Here is a 25,808-nt window from a genome sequence, read left to right on the forward strand (position 1 = left end):
ATGAATGGAGGTGAGTGAGGTTGAACGTGGAGAGACCATCTGAATGGGTGTGTTATATGCATTACCTTGTTAGCGAATGAGAATGGGGGGGGGACTGGGGAGAGCGAGTGTGTAGCAGCTACACTATAGCCTACCCTCCTGCCTGCCGTGCCTTCCTGAATTAACGCTGCGCTCGATTTAAAAAAAAACTAGCATATAGTGGCCCATCAGAATATTACAACAACGAATGAACGGTTATTCCTCTACTACCCCCAGTCCCATTATAGATTACTGGATGTGTTTTTGTCAGTGGACAGACACATATACTCGTGACAGGTCTTTGATCAGCAGCAGTTATGTACAAGTTTATCATAGTTATTGAAGTCACATCAAGAGATTTGCGTTTCACATCCCTGACTTGACAAGATCGGTGAATGAGTGTGAGGTCTTCTGCTTGCCTTTGAAGTAGAAAGGCTAGGCTAAATTAGCATTTTGTTTAAATATCCAAGGGAGGTCCAAAGCTTGGTATTCTGGGATGCTGTCTGTGGAGCTTTGATATTGATCCCCTTCAATTGCCATCTAGCTGATTAGTATCGCTGGCGAGGCTCTTGTAGACGTATTACTGTAACTCCCTTGAGAGAAAGGATATGACGCCTCTGTCAATCTGCAGCACTGCAGCATGTTGATTCAGGTTCACCTTCACCTGTCAAGCAGAGATAATATTGATGTAAAAAAAAAATCATTTTATGATGGTGGTTGTTAGTTGTGGTGGTGGTTGTTAGTGACGGGTGGTGGTTATTAGTTGCTGGTATGGTGGTTGACTGGTTATTAGTTGTGTATGGTTGGTTGGTGAAAGACCCTACGTTAGTTGAAGGTAGTAAAGCAGTTGCAGTGGTTGTTAGTGATGGGCTGTGGTTTATTATGGGTGGTAGTTGTTAGTTGTGGGTGGTGGTTGTTAAGTTATAGGTGGTGGATGTTAGTGATGGGTGGTGGTTAGTAATATGTGGTGGTAATTAGTTGCGGGTGGTGATTGTTGGTTGTGGGGGCGGTTGTTAGTTATGGGTGTTAGCTGCTGGTGGTGTGTCACGCCTACGCCCAGGGGAGCTCACACACTCACACACCTGTGCCTGTTTCCACTGAGTAGCCAAGGTTATTTAACGCCTCACTCTTGCCACTATTCCCTGCCTGCTGATCAGACCAGTGTTAATCTAGTCTAGCTCGCTCAAAACCCAGTATTCGGAACCTGTATTCTCTGCTCTCTGTTTTGACCCCTGCCCCATGGTTCCTTTGACAGTTCATGACATATGATGTGAAAGTTATTGTGCCGCACAAGACTTCATTCCTTCACACAACACTTCATGTCAACAATGAGGGGAAAAGAAAACATTTTGAAAACATCTGGTCGCAGAAAGATTTGAACCAAACTGGTATAGTGCTGTCTAATTTGCAAACCAAAAAACATATCATCAACGATGGGGTCTAGTCACTGTGTATAACCTGATGGCGGAACAGCAGAATAATTGATTGGTGATTAAAAGTATGTCTGTTATCTGCTCTGATGCCTGCCAGAAAATGATGCCTTTATCTTGAATTCCAGTGGTAAACTGAAAAATCTCAATAAAAGATTTTGTCTGAGAAGAATAATCAGGCTAATCCTGGCTTGTTTCTCTTTTGCAGGAGACAACAACGGATGGCCCCATCTCTTTGACAAGTACTTTGGAATGCCCAGCTCCACTTATGGGACCAAATCTAATGCATGCTGTAAGTACATCACAAGAGGAATAATAATTCAAACTGAGGAGCCATAAGCCTCCTTAGAGATTTCATATCTCACATCTCTCAGAGGTGAAATGAATGTTACATTTCAACAGATGTTTTGTCTTATAATTTTTTATCTTTCTGATGTCAAGCCACATTTTTACATCTGAATGAATCTGAATCACAAAGTATGTCCGTTAATTGCTATTAATTTGATGATGCTATGTGGTATGCACAGTAGATTGTAAATGATTACGTGCATACTGTAATGCATACTGGTAGATTTATTGCACTCTTACTGCCAACAATCCAACGTAAAACTGTATGAATACAGCATAAGTACACCTATAAATAATGGAACATTTAAGCATAAACAACATGAATGTAATGAAAACACCTCGCTGACTGCACATTAACCAAAGGGAATGACTGGGAATCCATGGCCGACAACAGCAACGTACAACTTGAATAAAATACATCAATCAGCATAAAGAAGACACATGATAGTAACGTAAATGTTCACATTTAGAAAGCAAACACAAGTACCTTATTCCGTCCCGCACACGCTCAAACAAGACACTCCTTAGTGAGCGGAAGTGTATAGTGTAAAACACTTGTGAGTCTGCATGAAACCATGCCTTATAAAGCGTTCCGGCTTGATCCAGACAATTAGACCTTCCGGTACAACAAATACATAGTAAACACAAGTTCAGGACAAATAAATTATATTACAATAGAGAAATGAAAAATATAACAAATTGCAACCTATTATGGCAGCCACACTCCCACCAAATCACTTGGGGTTTCCAATCACCTTAATACTTAATTAATATTTTCTTTCCCAATTGAAAATCAATATTCATGAGAATATCCATGATTAACACTTGTGCTTCAAGCAGCAAACCTTTTTCCTTTCAAATTACGAGTCAACTAATGAGTAATAAATAAAACATGCCAGCATTGTGGCTTCACATTAGTCACTTTAACCTTTTTACTTTAGTTTGAAACCCTTGACCTTTACATTAGTTTTAAGCAGTCAAACAGCGTTTCCTTATCTCCTTTACAAATAGAACTTTATACATACAAATAAACAAACAAAATGAACCTTGCCAACTTGTGGCTTCACTTATTGCGTCTCAACACGTCGACCCCTTTACTTGTTGAGCACAACATTTAAAACAATTACTTTCAGGCGGTCTGCCAAGTTTTCCTTCTCCCACCCTGACATGTCCTATGTGGAATTCTTTTGAATTTGACCCTTTTCCTCCTCTTTGCATCCTCACCACTTGAGGGTGACCGTCTCCTCTTTCCTTTCCTCCTGCCAGACTCTTTTCCTCCTTGAACCTTTGCCATTGTAAGGCTGCCTTTTGGCCTTCTTGGGGTTCTTAACAGCAGCAGGTTTCTTAACATGAGGGGGTTTCTTAACATGATGGTGAAGGCTAGATTCAGTTACATGTCCTCCCACCCTGAGCACACTGTACTTCTCAACAAATTGATTTAGCTTGTGCAGCTTCTTTGTTTTAGCTTTAGGCTGAACGTCTTTACGTCGCTTTACACTGTTGATTTCTATGAATTCTTCACTCTGCTCTGCTTCCTTTCTCTGCTCAACACTTGTGGCTTCACCTTTCTTAAGTGTAAGACCCTTAATTTGTTGAGCATGGCACCTCGGACCTGCAATGGCTTTGGCAGCTCTTTCCCAACCAGAGAACGTTTTTAGGTCTAGTAATGTCTTCCTTTGCATTTCTGTTGTACACCTTGGCCTTGTGAAGTTCTGGATCATTATCAGTGACCTCTTCCCAGTCGCGTAACGAGGCAACAGTAGGCCCCGACGCGAGGTGGTCACAGCGGGCCCTCATGAACGTGCATGAACGCGCATGCACGCGACATAAAATCAACCTTGGTTAACAATTACAATGTTAAGGGGCCCACCCAGGTTTATTTTTTAATTCATTATTTTTTTCTTTGTGGGGAGGGGCCCCTAACGTCATGGGCCCCAACGCAACCGTGTTGTCTGCCGGTAGTGACGGTAGTGACGCCCCTGCCTCTTCCACTATAACTTCTCCTATGGGTAGCTCCTTTCCATGAAAGGTCTGGGCCAGTCAAATTTGAAGCTTTGAGCACATCTGCTGTTAAGCCTCTCAAAGCATGACCTGCAGGATTATTTTCAGATTGTATGAAGTGACATAGCTTTGGATCTGTAAGAGACTTTTGCAATCTGTCTGAACTGTTGGAGGCAGGCAGAGAAACAGTAGTGGTTGTATTTGAAACAGAGCTGACCTCTGGTCGAATTAGTTCTTCTGATCTTTGAATTTGAACTTTAACATTATACACAACCTGTCACTAGTATGGATTTGTCCAATTTGTGACACATGTCAGGATCTGGACCATCAATTCTCCTGTAGGCATCATAAACACTGTTCAGTACAGCTACCTTCTGTTCAATTGAACTACAATAATGTGTCCTTGTAAGATGTCAACAGAAGCCTTGTTTATGACAGCCCTTTTAGTCACCCTTGCTTAAGCCTTCCAATGTTCATAAACAAAATAAAATGTATCCAACAATTCAGAGCTGCAATATTCTAATAATTGTGGCTCTGTAGCAGTTCCTGCATCTTTGTTCTCTTTAACTGTAATTTGCACATTAGGCTCATAGTTGCGTCATTTTAATTATTTAACAACTTTCACTTATGCACAACCAAATTGAACCAGTAAGCTACAATTAAAAACCTTAATCACTCAAGTGAAGGTGTGAAATTAGGTTGGCTTATTACAGAGTGAGCTCATACACAGCACTTCAAAGATCACCAAATACTGAACCATGCATATAAAATGTCCGTAGATCAATGTTCATTTGCATAACAAAAGCGTTTAGGCCTGCTGAAATGTAAGCAGTCACTTTATCTTCTTCAAATGAAAGCAGTCTTTCTTCACATAGTTCTTTTTCCACACTTAATAGTTCAGTCTTTGTGTTGTCACCTTTCAGAACACTCTTCTTGTGTAGTGTACATACCTTTGAACAAACAAATGAACTGCAGGTCTTTAAACGTGGCGGGTGTGCTTAGTGTGTTCGTTGGGCACGCTAAAAGGTCCATAGACGAATGGCTACAGAATCTGAAGCTGTTAGGAAACATCATTCTGTACATTCTCTCATCATACACAGACACCTTTTGATAGGTGGGGAAATTAATATGTTCCCTGTCTGTTCGTTTCCTCTGATATTGGGGGTTTGCTCTTTTAACTTTTGATCTTTTCCAATCTACTACATCTGATTAATATTTTTCCTGTAGCGACTGACCAGTTATCAGAGTCACATCAAAGAAGTTGAGCTGGCAAAGAGAGACAACCTTTCTGCCTCAAATGCAGTGGTGGAATCATATTTTTCTTTGGAAATGTATTTGTTTGATGGTAGGAAATGATTGCTGCTGGTCATTAAAGGATAAGTATTCAAACTATTTGCATGTCTGCTCTAGCTGCTCCAATTCCCAGTTGATAAAAGAGGATTGAAATGGCAGAATTGAAATGCCAGAAATGGCCTGAGGTTTATGGAGTTGCAGCGATAAATGACAAATTACATCATGCATGTTTTGGCTGTGTCATGCAAGCCCAAATTTGGGGACATACAGTAATTACAGCGAGCTGGGTAGCATGGGGGTCATCTATTGCTACTCCAATTACCAGAGTTGTTAAAAGAGGATTGAAATGGCAGCAGCTTTGAAGTCTCAGGAGTTGCAGCGATAAATGACAAATGACATAATTCATGTTTTAGCTCTGTCATGCAAGCCAACATACGGGGGCATAATTACAGCAGAGAGCATAGGGGTCCTTCCTCAGAAATATATATACATATATATATAGAGAGAGAGAGAGAGAGAGAGAGAGAGAGAGAGAGAGAGAGAGAGAGAGAGAGAATTATTATAATAATATAAGTTTAGAGAGATTCTTTTAAAACTTTGCTAAAGCAGGTAGCTCAGTATTTCCTACTTTATATTAGGGTGAATATAGTAAGCAAGTAAGTATCCTTGGGAACCAAGGTTTCCCGAGCCATGTGGCTTATAAATCAGGAGCCTATGTCCTGTTTCGTTAGTGTGAAGCAGCTTGATGTAGAAGTACACCCCTTGGATATGACGCTAGTATGTCGCAGTGACTTACCCCCCCCCCCCCCCCCAATCCTACCCTTGATGCTGAGTTCCAAGCAGGGAGGCATTGGGTACCATTTTTAATCGTCTTGGGTATGACTCGGCTAGGGGTTGAGACCTCCCAATCTCAGGGTGGACACTCACAAGGCCACTGAGCTGTGGTACTGTAAATATCATTTAACACTCGCGTATTGAGTCACTTCACTAGCTTCAAGTTGTTTGAAGTCTCTTACAGCCAACATACAGCACGATCAACATGTGCCAAAGCGGCAGCCTAATCAAGATGTGCAAATATTTCAGGATTATCAGTACAGAGATGACACATTGAAGGCTCAAACGCCACAGAAATGTTTGTACATTCTCACTGGCGGTGGAAAATGTTTGGATATATCCTTTGCTACAGTATGTGGTCAATTATTCTATCATGACGTGCCATGTTAAGCCGTTTATAGGCATATAGCAGCCATTCAGAATATGTGACATAGTTTGTTTAACAACCCTTTTGGTGTGACGCAAACAATGAGGTACACACACACACACACACACACACACACACACACACACACACACACACACACACACACACACACACACACACACACACACACACACACACACACACACACACACACACACACACACACACACACATTTGTACAGGAGCTGGAGCTTTTTGCTTCTGGTCTTGACCATCCATCCATCTCTTCCACTGCTCTCCATTTGAACCCGTCCCCGTCCTTGTCTCTCTACAGTGCTGGGTGTGGTTCCAGACCTGTGTCAATGCAGAGATCTGGAGCTGGATTGTGATGGAGCTAAGCTTCAAGAGATCCCTGTGGTGGCTGTGAATGTAACCATGATGTGAGTGACAGATCGCACACGCATGCACGCATGCACGCATGCACGCACGCACGCACGCACACACACACACACACACACACACACACACACACACACACACACACACACACACACACACACACACACACACACACACACACACACACACACACACACACACACACACACACACACACACACCATGTACCGACAAGCATACTGCTGTGTTGAAGACCGCAGGAGTGAGGTGAAGCATACCATGAAGCAGCCATTCTCACAGAGAGCTTGTCAGGACCAGAGGGGTGTTACTGGCTCTTTTCATAACATACAATGGAAAGAGAAGATTAGGGTTTATTTACGTTAAAACCACATTAGCGTCTGTCAGTCTTCTAGTATCCTGACTGGGTGAACAGCCAAGGAATTAGTATCACATCTGTCATAATCATTGATAAAGCCAGAGAGAATGTTATGGATTAAATGACACACTGAATAGCCTCTTCAGAGCAACCATAAAGTCTGCTAGGACCTGAGTTTTCTCTTATTGGCATGAAGGCAAACCATAACTTAATGGTAGTTTCCTACAATTATATATATCTATTATTATATATATAATTCCTGGGGAATTGTATAGTTGTTTGAGGATACAATGCTACTTACATTTATTTGGCTATTCGTCATAATATTGATATTAGCAAGAGACAAAAAGTGCAGATAAGTACTGTAGCCTATAACATGATCAAATATGTCTATTGGTCCATGTAATGCTTAGCAGTTCAATTTTGTGACTCTCCTTGATAGTGCAAATAGTATATATATAGTGGAAGAAATGCAAAATCGTAAATTGAAAAACTGAGACCAATTTTCTTATGTTGTTTAAGTTTTATATGTATTTTTTAATCATTTGCTGAGACAATTCAAAATATTTAGTATTTTTTACAAGGATGATTTGGATTCGTTTTTGACTTGAGTGCGCCCCTTAGGCGTGTGATTTTTAGATATACTGTAAAGAGATGTTGAGGCATGCACCACATAGCAGTAAGAAGTGCACATAGGGAGGAAAATTTGTATATCTGGTTGAGAGCTTAGATTGGCCCAAAAAACAAGCCCGACCCCTACCTGACCACAGGCCCATCCCATTGCTGCATTTATGGGTCTGAACCCGGTTTAAAACCAAACTACTACACACCAGGTGCCTTGAAATAAGTACACAATCTCAAAGTCTAAAGCCAGATTCATTAGAATTCTCTGACTCACCCGTGTCCTTCTGTAAGGAATGATTAACTGTGTTTAAAGGATGATAGTTTACGAAGAAAAGGAGGACCTTTCATGGAGCTTTCTTGGGGCCAGACCTTAGCAAATTTTCCTCGAGCCTTTGTCATCTGAAACACTCCCGTGACATTTTGTCTTGAAATATCCTATTCCAAGTTCAAGACCTTATAATATGAAGGTATAATTACAATTTCCCTTCTAGATGGCTTGCCTCCTACAGAACCATGCCATATAAATATTAACAATAATGTGAAAAAATATTCTGGGATTTGCTTCCTTGGCCGAAAGGTAGGCACTAGGGACATCTATCTATATACCTTGATGTAAAATTGTCTATTTTGTCCAAAATGTTAAAAAAATATATATTAGAAAAATGGTCTTAAGTAATGTCAAGTATAAATGATGTGAACATGCATGGTACATCATTATCAGACTTAATTGTATCCTTCAACTTCTTGTTCATGTAAAAATGTATTTTTTTGAAATTGTAGAAATATTAGACCTTAACACATTAAGTGCCAAACACAAGAAGCTTTGTGTTTGCAAATACAACCGTTGAGTGCCAAAAAATACGAGAATTCTTGTTTAAAAAAAATTATAATGTTTCCACAAGCGCTCTAACGCAACTTATCCTAGGTCCCTTTAACTCTTTAACAGCCAGAGTGTATACATTAAAAAACTCACCCACTGCCAGAGATCTTTCGATTTTCTTACCTTTTCAAGTTGTCACTGAATATTTATCTCCAGTATGATCGATCCCCTGATGGTTGCTAATCACAGAGGGTTTCACTGTGCTTCCGCGAAAAAGAAAAAAAATGTCATAGCCAGGATTTTCCCATTCGCTTTTATCCGCCTTTGAAAATAGCATGTCTCGGCCAAAAATACATAGTAAAAAAAACAAACACACAGGAGCCGAGATACAATATTTTTAAGTAATAAGTTAACCAGGAAGTGAATGGAGCAGTAAATCTTCGGATCGCGTTATCTCTGGTTCTGTGTGAAAATAAATAAGAATAATGACACTTGCGTGATCAAACCACCATCAGTGCTGCAGTTTTGAGGAAAGAAGGTGAGAAATATGTGATATATTTTGTTATATGTAGCTGTTAATATTTTATGAAGGCAAAAAAAAGGCATCCGAGAAAGCTTGCCTCGAGCGGCAATTGGGTCTGCACCGGCCCTGACAGGTTTGCCAGGGACAGGGTCAATGTTGGAGGTAATGTGGTAAAATGATGGCAGATCATTTTAGCAGTTTTTGGGACTTAGTAGGGCTGAATTGAAGGACTTCAATTCAGCCCTACTGGCAAGAGGTTATCAAAGAAATCAGAGCTATTTTTTAAATGGAATGTTCTTTTGTTACAGTGTATCTGGGGAAAATCCCTGTCGGACTCATAAGCTAGGATTTATATCTGTATGAAATCATTTTGGTTGCTTGTAAGAAAGCCATCACTCGGAAATGGCTACAGGCTACACCTACCAAGGAAGATTGGATTACAGTTGTCAACGAGATAGACTCTATGGAGAATCTGACAGGCTGAGAGCGGAACAATATGGGAAGAACTGGAAGAAATGGATGTGTAGGAGCCAAATGGGCACAAATTGATGTGATTGACAAAGGCACCGCATTGGCACATTGGTTGGTGGGAGTGTCGCTATGGGTGGCCTCAGTGGCTATAAATAATGGCTCTCACCTGCTCACCTTTATTGGTTGGTTTGCCCATGGAGGCAGGGTGAGCTGGGAGAGCTATATTTTGTTGACCGCTTTTGTTTTATTGGTTATTGCTCACTGTTTAAATTATTTGATTTCTTGGCACATATTTATTACATTATTTATTCATTGTAAATTGTAAAAGTTGAGGAACCTTTATTATGCTTATCCACGCTTTTATCACAAGCCGCCTAGACTGTTGCAACTCCCTTTTTACAGGACTACCAAAAAACTAGAGGTTCCCAAAGCTTCTCATAAGAACACCAGTGAGGCCGCTTTTTTTTTTTCTTCACATTTTTAAAGACAATACAGTGTTAGACAATACAAAAAACACAACGAAAAATAACAACTAAATAAAATATTACAATAACCAAAAATAAACAAACAAAACACATTGCTAGGTTTGCCGATGCAGCTGTCTTTCCAAACACCCTCCAGGGTCTAGTTCTTACATCAGCCCATCTGAGAATATGAATGGGGTCCATATTTTATCATAGATGTCCAACTTTCCTTTAATTTTGTAGTGTAAGTAATCTAGAGGTATATAACTTGATATTTATGTCTTCCATTGGGCTAGTGTTGGGGGGGAAGGGGCTTTCCAATTTACAGCAATAAAATTTTTGGCAGCGATGAATGCAAGGTTGCTCAATTTTCTTTGGTAACTGTCACCATGTTTGAAATTACCGATCAAGCAGAGGCGAGGGGAGGGCATCAGCCTAAGGTCAAGACAACAGGACATAAAGGAACATATATCTTCCCAAAACGGGACAAGTCTATGGCAGGACCATAACATGTCTTACATCTCCAGCATAGAAAGGACATTTCTGGATGCATAGCGTTAAATTTCACTGGAGTATAATATGTTCTATGTGCGATCTTAAATTGCATAAGTTTGTCTCCAATTATATGATTCGGAATGTATGCTTGACCATATCTGTACCCACTCTTCCTCACTGATGCCCTCTCTCACATCTGTCTCCCATTTTGTTTTTGTAGCCAAACCAGTGGGGTCTGGCTGGAAAAGCCTCTATCAGCCCATGGTATAATTTAGACAATAATTTTACTGGTTTTTCTGTTTGTCTCAGGATCCTCTCCATTGTAGAGGGTTCTGGTTCGTCAAGTGTATGTTGTGTGGACTGAATAAAACTTCTTAGTTGTAAAAAACAAAAAAATAGTGAATTAGGTATACCAATTTTTTCTTGGATTTCTCTAAAAGAAAGCAAAATTCCGTTTTTGTATAAATTTATAAAAGTTGAAATACCTTTGTCCACCAGTTGTTTAAATATACTACCATTGAAGAGGTAATGTGGGGTTTTTCCAAATGGGAGCATAGGGTGATAGAGGTCTTCTCCAGTTCAAAAACTTATGGACAGAATCCCATATATTCACAGAGTGGAGTATACACGGGTTATTTGTTATTTTCTTAAGATTTTTCATTCCACAATACAAAGCATAATTTAAATCCAGCGGTAAGGCCGCTTTGTGAAGCATTTTGGGTTACATTTCTGTATGAAAGGTACTATACAAATAAAGTTATTATTATAGAATTGAGGATAAATATTAAAAATAAAATAAAACTTGTGAAAATAATTTGGGCAAGGATTCAGACTGAGCCGAGACCCATTGACTTCCATTATAAAATAAAAGTTAAATGTTTTAAATAATATAAAGCCTTATATAAAATACAAAATAAAAAAGATCTTTACTTTGTTGGCCTACTGGCAATGTACACATTGCACAAGACATCTGGGGCTGTTCGGTCCAGCGGTTTGCAAGATTAGCCCTGGACAAACGGAGGCAAAAACATAATCTACCCTTTTGCTTTTGGCCTGGTGGAGATAACCTAGGGTAAAACAGTTGGTTGTTAACATGTAGTAGGTGGTTACTTGGGCATTTCTATGGTCAAACAGGTGGTTTCTAGGGCGTAGTAGGCTGTTGGTAAGGTGTAGTAAGTGGTTGTTGGCATTGCTAGGGTAAAACCAATGGTTACTAGAGTGAGGTGGTTGTTAAGGCATTGCTGGGGTGAAATAAAGGGTATGCTAGGTTGTAACAGGCAGTTACAGTTCTTGGGTGTAACAAGACGGGGGTCTATTAACGTTGTGGCTCATGTGTATCATGTGTATCTTTGACTTCATGTGAGCAGTCTATGATGTCAGTATCTACTGTATGACAGTGGTTCTTAAAGTGGGGTCTGGTTTTTCTTTCTTTGCCTACTTCACATGGGATTTGGCAATGATCAGTCGAGCGGTTAGTAAGATTAGCTTTGGAAACGCATTTATTTATATCATTTTTTTTTATTGCCTGGCACAGAGAAAGAGTGTGCCATGGTAAATGATGCGTAAATGATGCGTAAATGATGCGTTGCCGGTCTAGTCTAGAGGGATCACCATGGAAATGCGCAACTCTGGTGAGGTAATGGTACGTCACAGATTCCTGTATATAGCAGCCTCCACACCTCACATCATGCCATATGAAAAACTAATCAATATACTAACATAGAGGTTAATGTATAATATTTGCATCTATAAACAACAGAGACGAACGAGATAAGAACAAGTGATAAGACAAAACTAATTGATAAAACAATGGAAATGTTCAACGATTACACGACGACTACTGAGCACACCACGGTCAATGAAGCGTGGGATTTGTGGGAGAATAAGCTGAAGGAAGAGAAGATGCTGGAAGAGATGAAGAGACTGAAGTCTTGGGCGGACAATCTAGATGAGCGTGAGATTTCGTTGTTGATGGAGACGGTAAAGAATCTTGTGGAACTCAAGAAGATAATGGGAGTTCCGTCAATACATGAACAGAAACCTAGCTTCGACTCCAGACATGGTGCGGGCCAGGAGAAGGCGATCTATGTGAAGCGTGCCGTCATGGACCCACAATATCAGTCAGTCCTCAAGCTCAAGAGGATCTTCGATCAGGGGGATCCCAGAAAGAGAGAGAGGGTGGCAAAGCTCAAATATCAAGCAGTCTGCAAGCTCAAGACGATCTTTGAACAGGAAGATCCCAGAGAGCGCGAGAAAGTGGCGAAGCTCAAATATCAGTCAGTCCCCAAGATCGAGAAGACCATTGACCGGGAGGATCCCAGAGAGAGCAAAAGGCTGGTGAAGATCTTTGAACAAGTGGAACCCAGAGAGACTGCGAAGGTGGTGAAGCACAAATTCCCGTCAGTCCACAAGCTCAAGAAAATCTTTGAACAGAAGGATCCCAAAGGGAGAATAATGGACGTTCCACGTGCCCCACCAGTCTGTGCACAGAAACCTATCTCTGGCTCCAGGCAGGTGGCTGCTGTCGAGACAAAATCTCTGTCAGTCCTCAAGCTCAAGAAGATCTTTGAGCAGGAGGATCCCAGAGAGAGTGAGAAGGTGGCAAAGCACAAACGTCCGTCAGTCGCCAAGCTCAAGAAGTTCTTTGAAAAGTTCAGCCTGTAGAGTCCCAGAGAGAAGAAAGTGAAATGTTCGTTCAAGACAATCCCGCTTTAGTGATGCAGGATATACATGTTGGGTATACCTGTACACCAAGGTGAGAAGAGTTTTCATCTCTTGTGTGGGTGCCAATATTATTTGGACATTAAGATTTGTGTAATACCAGAAAACATGTTCCATTCATCATTTTGTTTTATAATTATTAGAAAATAATTATTCATTTGTTTATTAACAATTTCAACATTCTTTGTTAGAACCATTTCATGTTTTGTAAATGTCTGTTGAAATGTTCAGTTGTAGAAATAACCGAAGTACCTTGGAAATACATTTTGTTCAGGCGTACACTAGAGTGCACCCACTTTCAGCATGACTATGAAAGAGGCTAGCCATTTATTAGAGGGTCTGTCTGTCTGTCTGATTAGTGAGATGAATGAGGATGAACAAAAAACATGACTCAATAAACATTTTTGGTTTCATGGGCTCCCTTATCTTGTTAATTAGTATGTGTCTTTAGGCTTAAAGGACAGTGAGGGGGCGGATGTGGGAGACAATAATTGGGTAATACCACAATATACTGTATGTTGATCATTTTGTTTATAATACATAATAATATGGACGTTTATTAAAATATGTCAACATTATTTCTTTGTTTGAACCATTTCCTATTTTCCTTATGTGAACTGTCTCTTCAAAGGAAAAGAAGTAGTAGTTTGGCTTTAGTAATTGTTTGATACCTTTGATCATTTGTTTAAGTTGTGGAAATAACCACAGTACCTTAAATCATTTTTGTTGTTTTGTTGTTTGTTATAAGTTATAATCTCTAGAGTAGAATCACTTTTTTACAACATGAGTAAGACCATTTATGGCTTACTAATTCAACTGTTTTGGGCACGTACGTACATCTGTTTAACCACAACCCTGATCTTGGGGAGAGTATATATTTTTACAGCACATGGCTCCTAAGGGGTCCGTAGATGATTGTTTGTGTGTCCGTCCACCTAATTGTCCAATCATATTTAGGCAAGACTGATGTCGTCAATATGATGTCATATTACCTCTCCTGTTGTATATACTGTAACACGCCCTCTTCACGTAATGTACAGTATCAGACCTGATGAAGACCCGTAGTGGTCTGTCTGTGTGCGTGTGTGTCCAGAGGTAATCTTGCAAACCACTGAATCGATCAGCGCCAAATTCCTTGTGTCAGTAGGCCACAGAAGTACTTCCATTATTTTTCTTAATATATGTTTTATGCTTTTTGAAATACTTCACTATAATAATTTGATAATGAAGTCTGAGGGCTCTGAACAGGCTGAAACCTTGAAACCATGACATTTGGAGTCATACTTGGATATGTCACAGTTGTCACAGGGTAGATGACTGACATCATAATATGACTGATGTTAGGATGGCCACATGACGTCCGTGGTCCACATTGGAGGCATGTCCATGCTGTTCATTCGTAAGGCACAATGCAGCGTTCACGTCACAGCGTTCACGTCTTTTCTCCTGCGTGAACGCACCTTTAGAGTTTGTCCACTTCATTAGTGCAGCTTTACCTCAACACCCTTTGGTACCAATAGTTACAACTAAGGCCTAGGCTACACGTGTATGGATACTTTTCTAAACGGATATTTTCGTTCTCCGTTTAAAAAAAATCCCTGTCCACACAACAAAGATATCTCTGTAAACGCAGAAACGCATTGATCAGCAGCAGGTTTCAATTTTATATTTGCCAGACCCAAGGGGTCGGGCTTACATGAGGCTTTGTATCTGTTTCGTCCATACATGGGCAGGGGTCATTTGTCCTCCGGCCCCAGCCAAAAAAAAGTTTGTGACGTCCCCTTTCGTCACGAACTATTCATGACATCATGAACTTCAGTTATAAAGTGGTTTGTAGGTGTGTTACATACTAGGACTTCATTTTGGGTCTCCTGGTCTTTTTTTTTTCTCTGGACCTCAATGAAACTATTACTGCATTACGCGGGACTAGTAATGCCGGCACTTAATGCGGACGGGAGTGGTGGTCAGTAAAGAATAGTTAGAAATCCAGCGTAGCGGGGACTAAGAAAACCCCGGTCCCGGTGGTCCTGGCCTGGGTCTGTGTCGTCCAGACGGGTCAAAGCGGGGCCTGGTGTACTGGTCATGCCCTGTAGGGGGCAGGTGGTCCGGCTCCGGCGGTCCAAACGGGTCATAGCGAGCCCCTGGGGGCACGGCCCCTGGAGGCAGGATGCTGCTGGACGGGGGGGTAAAACCGTGGAGACATGATGTTTCGTGGGTCCATTAGCATCCCTCCGCCCGATGGATTCAACGGATCCAGATCTCCTCTCCCTAGACCACCCGGCCACTGTGGCTGTACAGGACGGGGGTTTCGATGCCCAAACGGTATCCAAGGCTGTGGCTCCTGTATTCCAGTGTAATGGTGATTGTAGTATTCATCTCTGTCGCGGCCCTCTTCCTCGTATCGTAACCCTAACCCTAACCCGTCATCGTGCTCTTCTCTGTCGTCGGCGTGGCCGGTTCCTCCTGAGGCGACAGGAGCTGCGTTCTCACCTTCTCTGCCAGACTGTCGACGTCCTTGTACACGTGGTCAAACGACTGCAGCTGCCCAGCGTCCGCGTGATCACCGATGTTCACCGTCAGGACTGAATCCCGCAGTGTGTTGGAGTTGATCAAATTGACGACCACGATGGCGGAGTCAACGGTCTGAGCTTTGAGCAGGTGGTGGCTAGTAGTGCCATCTTTGTCTTGCTTTGTGTAGCGCAGACAGAGTGTACACCTCCTTGTTGCTGTTCCAGTCCGCGGGGAGCAACTCTGACCTCCTATCAGCGCTACCAGGCTCGTCTCCAGAGCCCAAACACTTGTATCCGTTCTTGATAATAGCCCAGTGAACAAAACACACAACTGCATCTTGTGTTACAGTATATACAACAGGAGAGGTAATATGACATCATATTGACGACATCAGTCTTGCCTAAATATGATTGGACAATTAGGTGGACGGACACACAAACAATCATCTATGGACCCCTTAGGAGCCATGTGCTGTAAAAATATATACTCTCCCCAAGATCAGGGTTGTGGTTAAACAGATGTACGTACATGCCCAAAACAGTTGAATTAGTAAGCCATAAATGGTCTTACTCATGTTGTAAAAAAGTGATTCTACTCTAGAGATTATAACTTATAACAAACAACAAAACAACAAAAATGATTTAAGGTACTGTGGTTATTTCCACAACTTAAACAAATGATCAAAGGTATCAAACATTTACTCAAGCCAAACTACTACTTATTTTCCTTTGAAGAGACAGTTCGCATTAGGAAAATAGGAAATGGTTCAAACAAAGAAATAATGTTGACATATTTTAATAAACGTCCATATTATTATGTATTATAAACAAAATGATCAACATACAGTATATTGTGGTATTACCCAATTATTGGCTCCCACATCCGCCCCCTCACTGTCCTTTAAGCCTAAAGACACTTACTAATTAACAAGATAAGGGAGCCCATGAAACCAAAAATGTTTATTGAGTCATGTTTTTTGTTCATCCTCATTCATCTCACTAATCAGACAGACAGACAGACAGACAGACAGACCCTCTAATAAATGGCTAGCCTCTTTCATAGTCATGCTGAAAGTGGGTGCACTCTAGTGTACGCCTGAACAAAATGTATTACTTCGGTTATTTCTACAACTGAACATTTCAACAGACATTTACAAAACATGAAATGGTTCTAACAAAGAATGTTGAAATTGTTAATAAACAAATGAATAATTATTTTCTAATAATTATAAAACAAAACTAGAAAATGTGCTCCTCGGAGCACAGGTCTCCGCCAGTACTGTTCCTGATTAATCCTGTCTTACCTATTTATTATATTACATATTGTCACGTGTCACTTGACCAATGTTAGCTCACTTCAAAAAACATAAATGGCTTTTTGAAGTGACACACCTATTTATAGGATTTTATTTCGTCATGTGTCTCGCTAGCCAATCAGAAGCATTGGTGACAACATATTGTCACGTGTCACGTGAAGCTTGACCAATGTTAGCTTGGCTAGGTGGGGGGGGACACACAGCGGGACGGGAACGAAAACATACTCTCCACCTCTGGCGGAGACAATGATGAATGGAACATGTTTTCTGGTATTACACAAATCTTAATGTCCAAATAATATTGGCTCCCACACAAGAGATGAAAACTCCTCTCACCTTGGTGTACAGGTATACCCAACATGTATATCCTGCATCACTAAAGCGGGATTGTCTTGAACGAACATTTCACTTTCTTCTCTCTGGGACTCTACAGGCTGAACTTTTCAAAGAACTTCTTGAGCTTGGCGACTGACGGACGTTTGTGCTTTGCCACCTTCTCGCTCTCTCTGGGATGCTCCTGCTCAAAGATCTTCTTGAGCTTGAGGACTGACAAAGATTTTGTCTCGACAGCAGCCACCTGCCTGGAGCCAGAGATAGGTTTCTGTGCACAGACTGGTGGGGCACGTGGAACGTCCATTATTCTCCCTTTGGGATCCTTCTTGCTTATAAGTAAAGTGTTTATGACGCTGCTTGCTTATAAGTAAAGTGTTTATGACCAATGATGTCTGTCCGTCCGATCCAGGAATGGGTATGGAGTGACCTCTAGCTGAGTAGTGCTTAAGGGTGTTCGCCTTCAGGTCTTTCTGGTCGAGGTCTGGTCTCTTTTCAGCTGTGAAGGCTTGCGAAGTGGAGATATTCTGTACTCTTGGAACAGGGTGCAACTTCTTGAAAGTGTGATCACAGCTGGGACTGCGTTCAGGTTTTAAGCTTGTTACTCGCATCATCAGTATGATGTCACCACGAGTCAGCCCTGCCCAAACACAGAGTGCCAGGTCTTGCCCCAAATATGGATGTCCATGATGTCAGACCAGCCCATACGTATTGGGTAACCGTAATGTATACACTCAGCTCCCTACATGTATATGGGCATAAAAGGAGGCATGCCCATATAAGGGTGTATACTGATGACATCAGGGATCTCCATATATGGGCATGGACAAGGACTGATGGATAAAGAGAACACCATATATTGGTATTAGAGATGCGCGGATGGGCTCTTTTGTCACCCGAATCCGCGTGTACATATTCATTATCCATCCGCCACCCAACCACATTAATTATATCATCCTATTTATAGACCCGCACCGACCGCATCATCCGCATATGAAATAATTATTATTTCCCTGACATTAGTTTTCTTCTTGTTCTTCTTGTTCTTGTCCAGAACAGCCAATCCAGCCGTCATGCCCATATATAGAGATCCGGTTTTCCAGAACCACCGATCTGACCGATATGCATATAACATCAGGGAACTCAGTAGTATGAGCATACAAGGGGCAAAGGCAGTTAGACACACATAGAGATTTCCTTATATGGGCATAAAAGGAACACAGATAGACATACGGGTGCTGACAAAACTGCAAACATATGGAGTACCCTGTTGTCATCTATATCACATCATAGCACTGGCGTCATAGATTGGCCTCCCTGGACTCCATATTTGCCCATGCCTGATACGGAACTCCATATATGGGCATCAGGGGTGTAAAGTAACTAAGTACATTTACTCGAGTACTGTACTTAAGTACAATTTTGAGGTATTTTTGAGCGGTGTAGCCGCTCCTATAAGTGGGGTTGGGACCCATGACCCATACGTCGTGAAAATGTGTCTTTCGCTGTACTGTGGCTGATAAGTATTCAGACCCTCTGCTCAGTGCTGTGATTGGCTAGCGAGACGCATGATGAAATTCATAACCTATAAATAGCACCACGCAAAAAAAGTACTTTTCTTTTAAGTGAGCTTCCATCACTGTGATGACCACTGTTCTAAATAACACCGCTCACTTCACACTGGGTGTGATTTTTTACTTTACTGGAGGTAAATATTGTACTTTTACTCCACTACAATTATTTGCCAGACCCAAGGGGTCGGCCTACATGAGGCTTTGTACCTGTTTTCTCCATACATGGGCATGCCCCCTTTGCCCTTAGGCCCCAGCCATAAAAGTCTGTCCCCCTTTCGTCCATACATGGGCATATTTGTCCTGTTTTCTCCATACATGGGCATGCCCCCCTTTGCCCTTAGGCCCCAGCCATAAAAGTCTGTCCCCCTATCGTCCATACATGGGCATATTTGTCCTGTTTTCTCCATACATGGGCATGCCCCCTTTGCCCTTAGGACCCAGCCATAAAAGTCTGTCCCCCTTTCATCCATACATGGGCATACACAGGCTGACACGTCATGTGAAGTCCGGCTTATAAAAGTCTGTCCCCCTTTCGTCCATACATGGGCATAGACACAGGCTGACACGTCATGTGAAGTCCGGCTTAGCCGTGACGTAGTGCTTTGATCTTAGTACTTATTCCGGGTCTGGCAGAACCAGGTCTCCTGGTCTTGTTTATATATATAAATATACATTTATTTCATATATGAGGGGCCAAATACACATTTGTAATCACATTTTAAGGCCCAATAGTTCTACAATTGCTACACATTGCTGCAACACCTGTGATCTCCAGTCATTTTGGGGATAAACAAGACATTGAAGGGTAAATTTAGGTCTGATAAAGATGTACCGTGCATGTTCACATCATATACTTAACATTACATTATTAAACGCATTGACACAGGAGCGCATTTCTGATCAGCAGCAGGTCAAGAACGCTCATCTGTTCATTTCGGCACAAGCCGTCAGAAAACGCAATTATTTTAATGTAGCCTATAATCGTTCTTTAATTTTATCATGCCGTCTTTACTAAAGACACATGTAGAAACTTGCGGTTGACTTTACCATACAACGTTCGGAAATTTGTCTAAAAGCTCCTCCAATTCTGGATGAAAATGCTGTTTGTCTGATGCGCTTTTGTGATGTGGATCTATGACCAACAGGCAACAGCAGTGAGGTTTCTGTCACTGACTGACTGTAATAGTCTGTTAGCTACTTTGTGTACAATCAGCCTGCACGTGAAATTCACTCATTTATTCTGTGCGTAAAACGAGGCTGCAAGCACCAATCCTTCATTGTGCAGCTATACCAAAGGTGCACAGGTGACATCTCCTCTGTCTGTCAAATGATCAATTATGACGTTCTTTCGCCATAAATGAGTGTGCCTTGTTTCATAGGCTGTAAGTGTTGCTCTCTTTAACTCTCGGGTGTTCAGAAGCAAATACCGTTAGCCTACAACTAGCCCATTCACCCGATCACAATACTAGTCTAGGGATTGCTTGTGATTATGAAAAGACACAGAGCTATGGCGGTGTTTACATAAAAGTTTGTGTAGGCTAGAAACAAATGTGCGTTAACTTTGGATTCATTCAAATTGGAAGAAGTGACAGACATATTCTGCAGTAGCCTATTGCAGCATGCAGGTGTCACACTTAAAGGGACCCCCAAAATGACTTTTTTTTCTATCGATCAGTGAGTCACCCCATGAAGACTTGAATTCATGGATATTTTTTTGTTTTTGTTGCATTCCTAAGCCAATCATTTGATGACCGGCAGCGGTTCCGGTAGGAGACACAAAGAGTCTCCTTTGTGTCTCCTACCGGAACCGCTGCCTACCGGTCCGCTGGTCATCAAATTATTGTCTTGTTTTGGTGTCACGCGCGATTGCATTTGGTTATGGGTGCATAGCCTATATTAATAGGTTTATATCCACAGTTACTCAGCACCCGCAATTACTAATATTCAAGCTTCCCCTCAGCACCCCAATAAAAATCCGCTGGCACGGCCACAGAGTATTATTATTGGGTGCAGACGCCTTTGCTCGCCGGAGAAGTGGTGCAGTTGATGCAACATGAAATGTAAAAAGATAGCCTGTTCCAATGGATCCAGTGTAGTTATTATTTATTCTCAAGCTCTGGTTAATACTTTGCATTGGTTAAATATCATGTATAAAACCCACAGACACTTAACCACTTCAACTTTTACTTTAAAAAATGTTCGTTAATAGTGAAAATAGCAGATTGTTAGCATGTAGATCGGCTATTTCTGCGACTTTAGTGTGACACTGTTGTACGAAGAAGTAGGGCATTAATTTATGGAGAAAAAAAACAAACATAAAAAGTTGAAATATGGAGCTACAAGGTTTCTGCCCGACAGCGGCAATAATATTGTCGCGCTAGAATAAGAATGCATATTATGCATTCTTAATCTAGCGTGATCCCAAGGTTGAAACATAGTTTGAATGAATGAACGGTTGAATGAATGAATCCTCTTGACATTTCCTTTGTTGTGCAGGTCTCTACAGAGGAACGGGCTGAGGAATCTCAATGCAGATATCTTCTATAAGTACCAGAGCCTGCGGAAGCTGTGAGTATTCATTGATGCATAATTCAAAGTCATGTTATCATGCCCTGTGTGGGTGTGCCATCTCCCTGGAACAATTACACAATTACACAGTCCACAGCACGAATACATTTATATCCAACTGCTTTCATGTGACAAAATAATCTAAGAAAGCTACAAAGCTCCTGGCTACAAAGCTCACATGTTTCATGTGCAGAGGAACGCAAAGTTACTCTTCTGACTGATCCACACTTCCATTCATAATTTATTTATCTTGACCATAATAACTACTATAAATGCACAAAATCTCTGTCTGTGTGTGTGTGTGTGTGTGTGTGTGTGTGTGTGTGTGTGTGTGTGCCCGTGTGTCTGTAATTAATGTATCTCGAGAATTGTCTGACGACCGACTTAACCTCGGCACAAGCAACAGCGACGACGCAAGGGAGTGCCGTGTCAAGTCGGTCGGATAGGTGGTTGTCCAGATCCGCCGATACGACCATATATAGGCAAGCGGAGATTCGGTTGTCCAGAACCGCCGATCCGACCGATATGCCCATATATGGGATTCCAAGTGGGAAGTTGGTCGGATCAAAAATATTGATAGAACGGGAAATGTGGGGCTTAGAACTCTCATAGCTGAATTCTGGACATACTGTCATCTATTCAACCCCCCAGGAGAAACTCCAAGAAGGAGAGCATTACAATAGTCTATACTGGAAGGAATAAATAATGAATGAGAGTGGAGAGAAAGACAAAATGTCCTTCAGGTGGAAGAGGGACATTTTAGTGACGTTTCTGATATGAGAGGCAAAACAACACCTTGTCCTAAAAAAAAAACTCAAACATAGTTTAAAAGTTTATTGAGGCATTCCACAGCACAATAAGCAAGCAGCCTTCCATATGTGCCACCCTGACATTCTAACATTCATTTTTAAAAGTTTAAAAAGCCCACCTCAGCAAATCTAGAGACTTCATATAGTCCCCACACAGAGAAGGACTGCTATTCTTGCATTAGTAAGTTGCCCTTAAATTGTTATATTCTGTTATATTCTGTTATATTTATTCTGACTCTCATCAGCTTGTAGATCGTCAGTACCCGTTACGTGTGTGTGTGTGTGTGTGTGTGTGTGTGTGTGTGTGTGTGTGTGTGTGTGTGTGTGTGTGTGTGTGTGTGTGTGTGTGTGTGTGTGTGTGTGTGTGTGTGTGTGTGTGTGTGTGTGTGTGTGTGTGTGTGTGTGTTTGTTTTGAGTGCCACACACACAAAAGTAGTGAAACTATCTACAAGCTCACAACCGAGCTTGTAGATTGGCTATTTTTACTATTAAAAAAAAATGAATAATTACAAAGGAATGGTTTTGGACAGACAAGGTTTCCACCTGACAGCGACGATATGCTACAGTATATACTATGTGTCGCCCACGTTATTGAGTGGGTGAAACAGGCATAAAGTATGTCAAGGCCAGTGTATGACTTCAGTCGTCTATCTATACAGTATGTAGGTAGGCAAAATAACCCATTCAATTGGGGAACGCATCTGTGTCATTTTAGATTTGAGCTATAACCATTATTTCACACTTTGGCTATTTTTGAAAAATCTTGAACATTTCTGCAAATCTTTGAATACATATATTTTTTTGAAACATTATTTTTTACTCAAATCTCTGCTTCTGGAGATCCCTGGAACAAAAACAGATATTTTACAAAAAATATATATATATATATATATTCAAAGATTTCGCACATTTTCATGATTTTTCAAAAATAGCATATCTACAAGCTCACAGCGTGGCACGTATATCTGCTATTTTTGAACAGCCAAAGACATCTAAAAATGACAGAGATGCGTTCCCGGATCGAAGCACATTACACTAAGGGACAAGGCTGCAGATAGGAAGAGGCAGATAGCGGTCCTTGTGTGACGACAACAACAACAGCAGGGGGCCTGTGGCCGGTCCTGTGCAGTGAAATGACATTAGTTTCACATTAAAAGTCTCACTTGGGTGGTATTTAAATGTTCCTCATAACCTCAGCAGCAGGGGCTGAAACCTGGGGTGGTCGGATTTAGAAGAGATACTTTGTCAAGTGTGGGAGGCACTGAGGTTATAGCCTCACATTTATCCTGATTCATAATGGCGTATGAAGATGTTTGAATGTTCCCATGTAGGGTGCTTCTGTTCAGACATTAAGAAAGATGGCAGTAACTCAAAACATTTGAAGCTGTTCATAATTCAATTTGCACGTACGCAAAGAGGATTGCCCGCAACAGTAAGCAAAAAAAATATGACTTTATTTGTGGTTATTTGTATAAAGTGGATGTCACTGCTGGGTATACTGCTTTATAAGGGACAACAATTGCTATTTTTTTTACTAAATGGTTATTAACTATTAACTATAGCTTAGCTTGTTAATGATTAGTTAATTATTAACAACTTCAGGTGTTGCTGCTAAGTGATTGTTGTGGTACCACTTTGCTGTCGAAAATACATAGAAAGATAATGTGACGTCACACCATTGAAAGTAATAGCTGGAAACCTCACAAGATAGCGCCACCTGTCCATTGAACTCAATGGACGGGGGCGGTCGCTCGTTCTATATACAATAATCATTCTGTGCTAGGGATTGAACCTGGAACCTTTTGGCAATCAGTTTGTTTTCCTCAATACTGCACAGTAAATGCATCCCATGAGCCCCCACTCAGGTGCCTGGCTTAAGACTAAATGAAAACTGTTGAGTTCACATCAATGTGTAGAAAATTACACAAAGAAGATAAACGTAATAATTCAGATTTGGGGGATTTAGTTGTAATAATAATAATAAACTTTACAGAGCTCAAGAATAAAGCACAAGTGCTTTACGGGAAAACAACAAATGATTAACAATAAAGCAAAAAAGGCAGTGAATCAGGCAAAACAGTGAGGACATGAATAACAAAGAGATTTAAAAATCAACTAAAAGCAAGAGTGAAGAAATAGGTCTTGAGCTGTGCTTTAAAGCTATCTTCAGAGGCTGCCTGTCTTACGTGTAATGGGAGTTTATTCCACTCCGTCGGCCCGTAGAAGAAGAATGCTACTTTACCGTGTTTTTTATAAGTCATTGTAGGCACTTCGAGCAGGTCAGCACTAGAAGATCTGAGGGGGCGAAGACCTTGCACTAGAATACCTCGTAGTGTGTGTGTGTGTGTGTGTGTGTGTGTGTGTGTGTGTGTGTGTGTGTGTGTGTGTGTGTGTGTGTGTGTGTGTGTGTGTGTGTGTGTGTGTGTGTGTGTGTGTGTGTGTGTGTGTGTGTGTGTGTGTGTGTGTGTGTGTGTGTGTGTGTGTATTGAAGAATATGCCATTCTGACTCATTCTGTGTTAAAAAAAATTGTTTTAGACGAGTGCATTGTTGTCTTTACTCTGAAAGCGAGGTTACAGGTTTTACCATCTAAACTTAACCTCTCCATCTGGTTTCCAGGCAACCATGCTCCTCACTGTATACATGGTCATGAACAAATAGCTGAAACCATGTCCCACATATTAAATGGGTGCCACAGGGGACTCTACATAAGTAGGCATGACAGAATCGTGGATTTGATATCAAAAGATATCTCTTCTATTTTCAGGTCCTCCATCATGCTGTATAAGCATTCTACTGTGAAGCCAAGCATGTTTAGCCTGTGTAATGATGATTCTGTGTTCTCTAACATTTCAGCTAACACCCCTGATGTCATTGTTGTTAATGAAAACCATAGGGAGGTGTTCATTCTCAAGGTCGGCTGTACTTTTGATTACAGCTTAGAGGAAGCCTTCCTAACCAAAGTGCTAAAATATCATCAGCTATAGCAGAACATCTCTCAGCTAGGCTACAGATGTAAACTTTTGGTTTTTATCTTTGGTAGCCTACGGCACGTGCACAAGTTGGTTGTGAGGGGCCTTCAAATGGCCGGCCTCTCCAAAAGGAGGGCTAAACAATTAGCAAGGTACTGCTCAATATCAGCTATATTAGCTGTATTATAGGAAGCCGCTCAATTTGGAGGAGGCGTTGTTTCATTTACCCATAATTGTTGTCTGCTGTGTTTGACAAGTATGCCAACATTATTGTATGTAACAATGTGTGTGTGTGTGTGTGTGTGTGTGTGTGTGTGTGTGTGTGTGTGTGTGTGTGTGTGTGTGTGTGTGTGTGTGTGTGTGTGTGTGTGTGTGTGCGCGCGCGCGCATGCACACTGATGTGCCGTGACAGACCTGTCACTCTTGGTTCAATAAACCCTAAAGTCCAGTTTATAGACGACATACACAGAAATTACCTTTTACATGCGCAAGGCATCTTTATTGACAAACAAGGGAGATTCCCTCTATACTATGTGAATAAAAGAAC

At 41.3% G+C, this 25,808-nt stretch overlaps 1 protein-coding gene across 3 annotated transcripts in view; it reads left to right on the forward strand.

The window, feature by feature from the left end:
• Positions 1-25,808, forward strand: part of rxfp1 (relaxin family peptide receptor 1) — an 82,386-nt gene that overhangs the window by 28,774 nt on the left and 27,804 nt on the right. For 2 of the 3 annotated variants that reach the window (XM_080415706.1, XM_080415707.1), the window contains exons 3-5: positions 1,657-1,740; positions 6,626-6,731; positions 21,411-21,482. In XM_080415706.1, the coding sequence (XP_080271832.1) occupies positions 1,657-1,740; positions 6,626-6,731; positions 21,411-21,482 (262 nt within the window). The remainder of the gene's footprint in view (positions 1-1,656; positions 1,741-6,625; positions 6,732-21,410; positions 21,483-25,808) is intronic. The other variant, XM_080415708.1, reaches the window with a different exon arrangement.

Source organism: Gymnoscopelus braueri (assembly GCF_963280865.1).
Source record: "Gymnoscopelus braueri genome assembly, chromosome: 20".
In the NCBI taxonomy this organism is placed as follows: Eukaryota; Metazoa; Chordata; class Actinopteri; order Myctophiformes; family Myctophidae; genus Gymnoscopelus; species Gymnoscopelus braueri.